The sequence below is a fragment of the Solanum verrucosum genome, unplaced genomic scaffold (genome assembly GCF_900185275.1).
Source record: "Solanum verrucosum unplaced genomic scaffold, falcon-dt-bn FXZP01000238.1, whole genome shotgun sequence".
In the NCBI taxonomy this organism is placed as follows: Eukaryota; Viridiplantae; Streptophyta; class Magnoliopsida; order Solanales; family Solanaceae; genus Solanum; species Solanum verrucosum.
The window spans coordinates 1,531,982-1,544,612 of NW_026020630.1; the positions used below are offsets into that span (position 1 = coordinate 1,531,982).

A 12,631-nucleotide genomic window follows, 5' to 3' on the forward strand; every position below is an offset into this window, starting at 1 on the left:
TTTGGAAATAACATTTCTACCTTTATGAGATAGTAATAAAATTTATGTGCATTTTATTATTCTACCTGTAGAATTTCATTGATATGCTATTGTAATTTTGATAGTTTTAGTAAATTTTATCTCCTTCATTTTCGGTGTGAGATTGTTAGTAAGAATCATGGCAAAAAGGTTTTGATGAGGATGATTATAAGTTTTATTTTTATTTTGACATAAAAAAGATCTTTTGGATGTAGGATATAAAATTGTTTTCAAATTAATAACATCTATCACAATTATATGGATGGACAGTGTACTTAAACTTTGACGGGGAACTTGTTAAATATGAATTTGATTATAAGCTATGAAACTATCTATTACTATTACTAATTAAAAAGGGTAAAATGGGCAAATATACCTCCGAACTTTCGAAAATGGTATGTCAATACCCTCTGTCATACTTTTCGTCCATTAGTGCCCTCGTTGTCCAATAACTAGTGCACATTTGCCCCTCTCACTAACGGAAGACTCATTCTGTACAAGTGGCACAATCCTACGCCTCAATCCGGGTTGACCAAATATTTAACCCAAATTTCAAATACATGTTTAACCCGCCCCATTACCCATTTAACACACTCAATACATCCATTACCCACATCGAAATTTGTTCATGTTCAAGAACCCCAAGTGGAAATATCAAACATATGTTGAAATCTGAATCTGAATCGAGTTTTTGGGATTGTGGGGTTGAAGATTTGAATTTGTTTTTTTATTTTAGTTAAGAAGAAGAAGATTCCATAAACTTTCCAGAACTTTGTTTCCATTTGGGGAAGAAACATAAGTTGTATTAGCTCGGAATCCCATTTTCCATTCTTGAGTTTCATTTTTTTCTTTGCAGAAATCAAAAATAATTTCGAGGTGTATTGTGTAATTTGATTGGAATTTTTCAGGTTGAAGTTTGTTGTTCATGTTTGAGAACCCTCAATGTGTTGAATTCTTAATCTGTATCAGTGTTTTTGGGATTGTAGAGTTGAACAATGTTCATATTTGAATGAAAACTACAAATGGAATTCACTTCCTCGAAGAATTGGCAGATCAACTACAAATAGAATATAAATTTTATTTAATTTCAGTCTCTGCTGGAAGTTATCCTTCCTGGAATTGCATCAGAATTCAGACGTATTCGCCCACTACCTCTTTCTTAACAAAAAGGGCATACAAGTAGCAGAGAATGCAAATAAATTGCAATGTTTTGATATGGTTATGTTTTTTTTCATTTTCGATTACTCTAATTAATTTTTTCCCCTGATAGATGATGTTAATTAATTTGATTTGCAGAAACTTTATCCAAGGCAGTGATTTTGAGTCTCTTCTTCAAGATTTTAGCGTGATGTCTTTTTCTTTATAGAAATAGGTGCTTTGATCTCTATCGCTTTTGTTTAAATCTTCAAGTAGATGATTGAAATAGTATATGGAAAGATAAAAGAAGAAGAAGAAGGATGAGGAGGAACGGGTGAGGAGGTGGGGGACGACAACGACCTTACGAGGAAGAAGAAGAGATAAAGTAAATGGGGATTTTTCTTTAGGTTTGTCGATAGTTTGTTAAATGAGTAATAGGGCGGGTTAAACGGGTATTTGAAATTTGGGTTAAATATTTGGTCAACCCGAGTTGAGGCGTAGGATTGTGCCATGTGTACAAAATGAGTTTTCCGTTAGTGGGAGGGGCAAATGTGCACTAGTTATTGGACGGCGAGGGCACTAATGGACGAAAAGTATGATGGAGGGTATTGACATACCATTTTCGAAAGTTCAAGGATATATTTGTCCCTTTTTCCATTAAAAAGAGTGTTTGAATGGACTTGTAATTTTTAGCTTAAAAACACTTTTTATTTTGTTTCAACTCTACAAAAGTGCTTAGAAATTTATTTTATTTTTGGATTTCAAAATGGCAGAATGGTCTGGGAGACCCTTTACTTGTCTTATTTTGTCACCTGAGCCCTTCTAATCTCGATTTTGCCAACTGAACCCTCAAACCCACTGAAGTCCAATATTTTAAACCCTTTTTTTGACCTGTCATCCCATGTGGCAAAAATAGTTCAAGTGTGTGAATTACACCTACTTTAGGAGCGTGAGATGCTTTTAAAAAGCCAATAACGGTCATTTTTGGCCATCTTTCTCAAATTTCCCTAATTTCTTCTTAAAATATCCAAAATTTCTTCTCTTTCTCACTCATTTATCTCTCTCCAAATTTCTTCTTCTTCTCCACAATTGATCAGGCCTTTTTTGTCTATATTTTATTTTTCTCGCATTTTTCTTTCTCGTTAATTTTTTTGTTCTTCACAATGACTGTTTGTTTTTGCTATTGTGGGCTTCATGCTGAACTTAAGATGTCAAGAACATCAACAAATCCAGGAATAATGTTTTGGGGCTGTCAAAAATACACAAATGGTAATGGATGTGGATTTTTTCGATGGGCTGATATGGCTGATCCTACATACCAAAAACAATACTACATGAAAAATCAATCAACAAATGTTGATCATGGAAGGCAGGAAAGGCATGGAAAGCATGGAAGACATGGGAGATCGAGCATTAGTATTGATATCAGTGTTGTTGTGATTGTTGTCATTTGATTTCTATCTTTTGTTTTTAAGATGTATTGATGATTTGTTCATTTGAGTACTATGATAATGTAATATACTGTATGAATATATCCAGATTAAGACTTATAATTATCATAGCAAATTCATAAGTAAAAATAACTTGTTTGTCATAGCAAGCTAACACAACATTTGAAGATTAAGTTAATAGTGGAAAGTATCATAGACAATGTCATTGAGAATTTAGCTAGGCAAAACATGAGTCTTTACTATGAAATATTATGTGTCTTGAGTGCTTGGTGTGGACTGAGTGGCTCGCTTGTAACTTTGTTCATGTAGTTGTCTTTGAGTAACTGCAGCTCCACCCTTCCACCTTAGTCCATTGGGTTTGTAACCAAGATCGATATTGGTAGACACTGAACTCTTCAATGGTGCACAATGTAACACTCTATCAGTAGTTCCAGACTGTTAAAAGGCAATAATGATATTAGTTAGAGAGATTTTATAAAATCAAACTAAAGGTCCTTAAATAGTAATACTTACCCTCTCAATCACACTACCACTTGCTCCAAATAGCACACCAAAACTAGTTGTTCTTGGCTTCTCTGTTCTTAGCCTCTTATATTCGGGATTTGCACCACTTCTTTTAACTTTGCTACTCTCCTTTGAGCCACTAGCACTAGTAGTTGACTGTTGAGTACTAAATTGACTTGTTGGTTGAGCAACACTTGCAAAATTTACATAAATATTTGCAGCACTTCCACCAGTAGTTGTTGCAGCAGTAGTTGCACCTCCAGAAGCTGCTGAAGTAGTGGCTGGTCTTTGAGTAGTTGCACCACCACTTCCACCAGCAGTTACACCTGTAGAAGCTGTTGAAGTAGTTGCACCACCACTTCCACCAGTAGCCTTACCTGTTACACCTGTAGAAGCTGCTGAAGTAGTTGCACCACCAGTTCCACCTGTAGCAGTTCTTGCAATTCCAGTAGTATAGCCATTTTTCTACATACAAAAATTTTTCAAACTGAATTAAGAAGTATTGATAAAAATAAATTTCATTAACAAAGTTGAAGAAGTTAAAGCAAAACTTACAGCAATTGAACATCCTTTCTTGTTTTGTCCAAAATTTCTACACAAAAATTATTTCATTTTTCTCCCCTTCCTTGTAGCCTTTCCAAACTTCTTCATACTAGGATCATCACTATCTTTAGACTTTTTTTTCCTTGGTCTTCCTGGCATAAAAGTGATTTTAGATGGCTCAATGGATGGTCTTGTGCTCTTGGGCCACATCTTCATGTTTGTCATAGGTTGAATGAACTTACTGTAGGCCTTCAAATATGTTTCCTTCTTGTACCGGTGATCAAAAAATGACTCAACATCTAGATTTTTGTAATGCATTGCAGTAATTACATATGCACAAGGAATTCCCTTCAGTTGTCATGACCTACAACTACACACGTTCTTTTTTAGATTAACAACATGTTTATATAGTGGATGCTGAATCGCATAGCCATTATCTCCATTAAATTTAACCTCACATATGGCTACATATTTAGCATTGTCAGTAAGAATTTGCATAGCCATAGGTGACACATCACTTATCCATTTTTCAGAAAACTCCCTCATTTGAGTCATTCTTTCCATGACTTTGACTCTAATTTCCTCTAATATTGTGATGATTGATTTGAATCTAGCTGCCAAGATCCAACTATTGAATGTCTCACACATATTATTCTCAACTATGTCACACTTGCTATGGTCCTTGAATAATGCCCTACACCATGCATTTTTATTGTACTTTTTCAAAGCTTCCACAATACCTTCTCCCAACAGACTCATTTCATCAAGTTTTGATTGTAAATGAACTTCAAATGGAGCCTTGGCAACCTACCAAAATTTCTTCCTCCTGTATTCACCACTCCATTCCTTCTTCTAGTTGGCCCATATATGTCTAGCACACCATCTAATCTCAGCATTTGATAATAAATCAACAAGTGCTAGGTTAAGACCCTATCAAAGAAAAAAGGCATGCCAAGGAAAAACAATAGGAACATAAGTGTAACATAGAAATTGCTATAGCAAAGTAAAAAAAAAGACTACAAAGTGTTCTCATACCTTCTGCATATCAGACATAACTGTCAGTCCTTCACTTTCGGTTTGTGTCAGTTCCAAATCATGTTTGATGCACTTGATAAACCAAGACCATGTGTCCTTGGATTCTTTATTAACTACTGCCCATGCTATAGGGTACATCTGATTATTTCCATCATTGAAAATGCAAGACAACAGTTCACCTCTACATACACCTTTCAGAAATGCACCATCAAAACCAATTATCCTACTACACCCTTCCATCCAACCACTTTTTAATGCTCCAAGACAATTATAAATCCCTTGGAATACCTCTTTTCCAGAAATTGTATTCTTGGATGTCCTAACAACCACAGTAGTTCCTGAATTTGTAGACTTCAACTCCTCAGCATAGTCATACAATCTAGCAAATTCCCATATGAAATCACATATATGCTCATTCATGACTTTCATTTTTGCTCTTCTACAACTTGTTTTACTAACATACAATCCACAATCATTTTGTACCAAGCCTTGAATCTGATGGAGTCTGATGCTAGGCTCACTCATGATTCTGTCTTTGTAAGTCTTACAAATCCAGTTTGGAGTACATAACTTGTTTCTTGTTCTTTTGAAACACTTATGGACAGGAAAATATGTCTTCACAATAAAATTTCTATTACCCTCAATATTTCCAAGAATATGCCAAAGACAACCCTTCTTATTACATTTTGCCCTGATCCTCTCCTTTTCATTAGGTTTAAGTTTAATGTTCACACCATTCTGAATAGAGTAAGTCTGTAGTGCTTCTCTAAACTGAACATTATTCACAAAAATCATATACAACTGGAAAAAAAAAATGGCAGTTGGTCAAAATAGACCTTTGTACTTGAATTTCTAGCTGGTGGATCTACAACCTCATCAGAATCAATAGGATCCCCTTCATCCTCACTAATATCACTACCAGGATCTGAGCTATCAAAATACAGGTCATCCCCACCCAATTTTCCTTTATATCTTCCCCTCTTATTCTTATAAATATCTTCAAAACCAGTATCTATACCTACAGGACCAGAAGGTATCTCATTTTTATTTATTCTAGCAGCTTTTTCTTTATTAACTTGTTCTTGAATGTTAGACTTCCTAACTTCAACAAGCTCAGAATCCAAGTCACTTAAGTCATCAATGTTCTCATCAACATCATAAAGTGACTCAGAATCAGATTGTTTAGCATCTACATCTACATCAGATTCATCAGATGTATGAAGGTGGTAGGAAGAAAAGTCATTACCTTGACCTTGACCTTCATCTTCATCTAAGTCCTCTAAAGAAACCTCAGGAGCAGCAACCTTTTTATTCTTACCCTTGTCTACCCTAGGTGTTGATCTTCTTTTATATTTGTATCATTTTTATCAGATGGTTAAGGGGAAGACACATCAGCCCTAACATTTATGACAATAGGTGGGGGGGGGGGGGGGTTACCCTTTTTGGGAGTAAGCAATTGGGCTATTTGCACCTCAGTAGGATTCTCAACAATTAAAGGAGTACTAATTTGATGTACCACATACACATCAACAAAGTCCCCACCCTTTAAGTTGTTAATAAATCTCAACACATCAACATCACTTTTCAACATATAAAAACCACTTTTTTTGTTAACTTTGCACCCAAAGGTTTCAACTTTTTCAACTCCCAATTCTCTAGCTAATTTATGAAAAAACATAATATGAAGCTCATCCATATCGATTCTTATTTTTTCAAGATCAGAAATTCCATTAGCATCCTGAGTTTAGGATCTGATAAAAAACATCCCCCATAATGCATTTGAAGTGTAATAATTGTTGAACCTATATTCTTACCATGCTTGCAAAGTCACGAAAATACAATCAAATGATTGACAAAAAGCCCTAAATGACAAAAAAACCCTAATCGGAAAAAAAACCCTAATTTTAAACTAATTCTTTATGGAATACAACAAAAACCTCTATAATAATATGGTATAATCCAATTGGACCACTAACAAGAAAGAAATCCAACGTAATTGATAAAAAAAAAAAAAAATTCAGATACGAAAAGCCCTAGATTCAACAGATATTCACGACAAGTGCCATTGAATGCATAATACTTCTACAAATTGTTATTAGGCATGTAAAAAAACAAAATCCTCCCTAAAATCACACCACGACCTCTGCAACAACTAAGCCCTAACAAGAACTCAAAACAACAAAATTCAAAATGAAATACCAAAAACACAACTGCAAAACAAAGAGAATGAAAATCAGTCAAGAAACTTATAACAATGGAGTGAAACGCGAACTCAAACACTTCACAAAATCGAAAAAAATCGCAGTGAGCAACAATGTAAATCGGGATTAAGGGAGTAGAAGGGTCTAGTTGAAAAGGAGAAAGGAAAGAAATGTTTGAAAGAAAAGGATAAGCCTATTTTTAACATGTCATATCCTATGTGGCATTTTTAAATGACGTGAAAAGCTACGTGTGGCGTTTGTAGTTTATGCACCACTGAGTGGTAAAAAAAGGGTTTAAAATGTTGAATTTCAGTGGGTTTGAGGGTTCAGTTGACAAAGTCGAGATTAGAAGGGCTCATGTGACAAAATAAGACAAGTACAAGGGTCTCCCAGACCATTCTGCCTTTTAAAATCCGCATTTGAGTTCCGACTAATAATCTGAATTGCGCACTATAGGATTCATTTGGTAGAAACACATCCAACATAATTTTATTCATACTTAAAGCTCGAATTCAAAACTTCTCCGATTAAGAATGAAACTGACCCATCATTGCAGGACGATCAATATCAATAAAAAAATAATTTTAATTTTATAAGCACTTAAAAAAAAAGGAGAAGGTGAATTCAAACGGGCTTTAAATCTCTATGCAATAAGAGAAGGAGTAGGATACATATTTTGGGCTCTATATATATAAAATATATAAAGAAAATATAAGCACAGCAAAAAAAAATCCCAATTTTAAGTACCCAAAATCCAACGATTCGTTGGCGATTTCAACCCTCCGGCGGCTACTCTTCCTCGCCTTCTTCTCTGGCGAACTCAGCTAAGAATTCGATTTGTAAGTATCTTATTGTTCTCCATGTATTTACTTCTATCCTTCTCTTTCGTCTGAAACCCTAATCTCTCTCTTATGTATTTTTATTCAATTGTTTTGTTAAATAGTAGTTAAAAAAGCCCTCAAATCTGCTGTGTATTGTACTTTGTATGTTTGCCTTTTGATATGTTTGCAAAGTCGTTGTGTGCAGTATATGCTTAATAATATGATTCAATGTATAGAAATCTAGGTGTATGCACCTCTTTTTCTCTACCTGTATTTTTTTCCTATCTGCCTGAAACCCTATCACCTGTTTTTCCAGATTTTTTTTTTGTGAAATGCTCTATGTGAGATAGATTGTTGTGCTTTTTTTTACTCGGTGCATAACAAAAGTCCTCAGATCTGAGCTTTGCAGTGCTTTGTATTGTTGCTAGTTAATATATATTGTTGTTTGATTCTTGTGTGGTATAATATTATGAATCAATAGCTAGAAACCTCAGGGGAAAGGGAGTACAACAACATACCCAATGTAACCCCACAAGTGGAGTGTGGGGAGGGGAAAAGGGAGTAAGGCCATAAAAGATGGAATCTTTACCACTACTTTGTGGGGTTTAGCAGTTATAATTGAAGTTATCAGTTTAAAGTCATTGCAAGTCTGTTTTACTTTTTAAAAAAAATAGAAGTCTGTTTCCTGATTATTTCGAACAACTAATTTGAGCTTTAACGATCAACTAATTGATTGACAAAAAGTCTATGTATTCCAATTGATCTATCAACACTGGTGCTGAGCGTAGGTTAATATGTTAGAGCCGGTTAATTAAGTAATTAATCCTTTTTTATATGGTTGATACTGATCTTTGCATTTAGCTGGTTATGTTTATCAGCAGCATATTTAAAAGGTCTATTTAGACATGGTTGAGAGACTGATATATTGATCTGTACCTGTCTTCTCTGTGTATGCAGTGGCTGTAGGAACTTTAAATCTGGGATTTTCAGCATGGCATCTCTCAAGGAGCTTCTTCCAGCAGCAAAGTCCACTACCAGCACAGTCTATGACCATACAAGTGACCCGTGGTTCAAGAATAGGTATAGTGCAACTGAGGCGGAGAAATCTGCAGTAATCAAGGCAAATCCGGTACCCCCTTATCTAAAACGGGCTGGATTTAGGCCATCCAAGCTTGAGGACTTTGGGGATGGAGGAGCGTTCCCTGAAATCCATTATGCACAATACCCACTTGATATGGGCAGAAAGAAAGACTGGAAAGCCGGGGGAAAGAATTTGCCTGTTACTGTGGATGAGCATGGTGAAGTGCGATATGATGCAATTGTGAGGCAGGGTGAGAATGCAAAGAAAATTGTTTATTCTCAGCATAAAGATCTTATCCCCAAGTTTGTGAAGGAGGACGAGAGTGATGAAGAGATGGATCAGGATGAGAAGCAGAAAGTAATCGATGAGACAATGGAGGAAACTAAAGCAGCACTTGAGAAGATTGTAAATGTGCGGTTGAGTGCTGCACAGCCCAAAAATGTTGCCACACAATCTCAAGAGTCCAAGTTTATTAAGTACAAGCCTTCCCAGCAAGCGGCAGCTTTTAACTCGGGTGCAAAGGAGAGGATTATTAGGATGGTAGAGATGCCCGTGGACCCTCTGGATCCACCGAAGTTCAAACACAAGAGGGTCCCTAGGGCCTCTGGTTCTCCACCTGTGCCTGTTATGCATTCTCCTCCCCGTCCAGTTACAGTGAAGGACCAGCAGGACTGGAAGATTCCACCTTGTATATCAAACTGGAAGAACCCCAAAGGTTACACAATCCCACTTGATAAGCGTCTTGCTGCTGATGGCAGGGGACTTCAAGATGTTCAGATCAATGATAATTTTGCAAAACTATCAGAGGCTCTGTATGTTGCAGAACAGAAAGCCAGAGAAGCAGTTGCAATGCGGTCAAAGGTTCAGAAAGAGATGATGATGAAAGAAAAGGAGAAGAAAGAGATAGAACTTCGGGAGTTGGCCCGCAAGGCAAGATCTGATAGATTGGTTGGGGTACCTTCGGCTGCTGCACATGTACCTTCTGAGAGGGACTCCAGGAATGTTGATGATATGAATGAGGATTATGAGCGAGCAAGAGATTTGCCCAAAGAATCAAGGGGGGAAAGGGAAGAAAGATTGAATAGAGAGAAGATACGTGAGGAGCGGCGCCGTGAGAGGGAGAGGGAGAGGAGATTGGAGGCAAAAGATGCTGCAATGGGTAAGAAGAGTAAGATCACCAGAGATAGAGACCGTGATGTGAGCGAAAAAGTGGCTCTTGGAATGGCTTCTACTGGCACATCAAGAGGAGAGGTCATGTATGATCAGAGATTGTTCAACCAGGAGAAAGGGATGGATTCTGGATTTGCAGTGGATGATTCCTACAACGTCTATGACAAGGGACTATTTACCGCTCAGCCTACTCTTTCTACTCTATACAGACCGAAGAAAGATACTGATTCTGAAATGTATGGAGGTGCAGATGAGCAGCTGGATAAGATCATGAAGACAGAGCGCTTTAAGCCCGACAAGGCATTTTCTGGAACATCTGAGAGGACTAGTACCAGAGATGGGCCTGTACCATTTGAAAAGGAAGTTAAGGAAGTTGAGGAAGCTGATCCATTTGGTCTTGACCAGTTCTTGACAGAGGTTAAGAAGGGAAAGAAAGCCATGTCAAATGTTGGTAGTGGAGGCACCATGAAGGCTAGTGCTGGCTCCACGCGAGATGGTTATGAAACATCAAGCAGAACTCGTATTGCTTTCGACAAAGGGCGTTGAATTGTCTTCCACTGCCAGTGTCCCTGGCCTTTATGTGTTCATCTTTGCTGCATAAGTGAACTACTCTCAATCTTTATACTGTCGTAATGTATTTCTGTTCTTGCAACTTGAGCTTTAAAGTGTTGAAGTCATGCCTACTTCAGGCGATATTATCATCTCTTTAATTATTGCTTTTAAGTCTTTTCTGCCTTGAAACAGTGGTTTTCTTAGATTTGGAGGATGATAATATCCATCGCGTAATTAAGTTGCGTGATTTTGACCCAGTTTGATATGAATATTTTTCGTTTGGATATAAGGAATTTCTGAGAAGTTTTTGCGTTTTTGTTTTGTGGTGTAGGGTCCTTGCCTCTGAATCTTTTGCTGCAAAGGAACTCTCTTTGCACATTTAATTGATACTGATGGAGTGTAGCCAGCCTTGATAAATTCAACTAGTTTCAGTATCAATTTCTGCTATAATTTGCCCAAATGTCATTAACTTAAATTGGTTTCCTCATAAAGTAGTAGTATGCCTACTCTTGTTTCAACTCATCCTCAGATTTTTGAGTTCTTTAAAGTTATTGGGTTCTTATTAATAAAATAATAATGTGTACATATTCAATGGATCTCACATAAGACAAATACATGATTTGAATAAAAACTATTGGGTTCGATCGAACACATAAACCAGTTCAAGTTTCAATTGAACACAACATTTTCGACACGGAGTGTTAACTTACATCTTGGATCTCTCTCTCAGTTTTTCACTATCCAAACGTGATGTTACTTCCAGGCGAGAATTGGCCCTAAGTTCATCATTCAACCCATTCCTCCTGTAGTTAACATCACAAATATGTGGAATTCCGTTATCATGGAAGGTATGGACTTCATTAACTAAATTTTATGTAAACGAGTTCAACTGAACACAGCATTTTCAGACACATAGATAGATATATATCTGAACAATCATGAAAATTTCAGAAAAAATACTATATTTTGGACACATGAGTGCTTAAAAATTTAAATCCTAAAACCGCCTCTGAGTCTTTCACTATCCAAACCTGATGTTACTTCCAGGTGCGGATTGGTGTTAAGGTCATCATTCAATTCATTCTTCGTGTAGTTCACATCACGAATATCTTCTGGAATTCCGTTCTCATCATGGAAGGTATGGAATTCAGTACCAAAATTTTCGATTTCTGTTTCAATGGCCTGAAATTCTTCTTCATCCCTGTTTACAACATATTCAGATTTCTCCATAGTGCTTTTGTCTTCATGTTCAAAATCTCCATTTTGGGAATTTCGAATCTGATACAGAAACCATATGCAAATAACTAGGATGAATATAAGCTTAAAAACTTCTTTGGCCTTAGCTATTTTAACTCTCTGGCTACTAACTGAAGTATAATTCATGCTTGACTTCGGAGAGAGCTGCTTTTGCCTAGGTAATTATCTAATGAGAGAAAGCCGATGCAAAAGTAGTTCCTTACACGAGGGAATACCAGACAAACTGACCTCTGCTAACTATTGTTTTATTTAAGATTGGAAGTTCGAGAGATACTAAGGTATAGTGCCTTTGGTTGTCTTGAAGTTGAATTATGAGAGAGAGTTTATGCATAAGTAATTCTTTATGCAAAAAAATGCTAGATAAACTGACCTTTGCTAACTACGTTTTATATAAGATTGGAACATTGAATGAAAGGTTCTTTTCAAGACCATATGTTGTTATTGAATAGAAAGCACACCAACAACGTGTGTTGCGTGATTCTAATTTGTTTTTTTTGTAGTTGACTGATTAACAATGACAAATAACTGAATGAAAATAAGCTAGCGTTTGATTGTAGATTTTGAAAATCTATCTTCAAATATCCTTTTGACTATGAAATTTGATCAAATTTTGAAAATTTGTTCTTCAAATATTTTTCAAATTTGACACTTGCATTCAGAAAACATCAATTTTTTTCTAAATAAAATGCATGTCCAAAAGGGACAATTTTATAAACTAAATTTTTTTAAGTTTCCTCTTTAAAATCTATGACCAAATGGGAGCTAGAGCAAGGAATTTTCAACTAAGCCTAAAAAATTGTTATATATATAAATAGAAGTGCTTAGGTAGGTGATATTTAAAATGCAAATCGGCTCAATTAT

General features: G+C 36.1%; 2 protein-coding genes and 1 pseudogene across 2 annotated transcripts in view; 2 read left to right on the forward strand and 1 right to left on the reverse strand.

Moving 5' to 3' along the window:
* Positions 1-12,631, forward strand: part of LOC125811880 (casein kinase 1-like protein 4) — a 123,185-nt gene that overhangs the window by 109,471 nt on the left and 1,083 nt on the right. The window lies entirely within an intron of this gene.
* LOC125811858 (jacalin-related lectin 34-like) lies at positions 2,856-3,878 on the reverse strand (annotated as a pseudogene).
* On the forward strand, positions 7,595-10,668 carry LOC125811878 (SNW/SKI-interacting protein A). The gene is made up of 2 exons (XM_049491428.1): positions 7,595-7,728; positions 8,668-10,668. Exon 2 carries the CDS (start codon positions 8,702-8,704, stop codon positions 10,505-10,507), a length of 1,806 nt encoding a protein of 601 aa, XP_049347385.1. The 5' UTR covers positions 7,595-7,728; positions 8,668-8,701; the 3' UTR covers positions 10,508-10,668.

Bases quoted from the DNA above. Each gene is read 5' to 3' on its own strand.
- LOC125811878 (XM_049491428.1), top strand. From the start codon at position 8,702: ATGGCATCTCTCAAGGAGCTTCTTCCAGCAGCAAAGTCCACTACCAGC.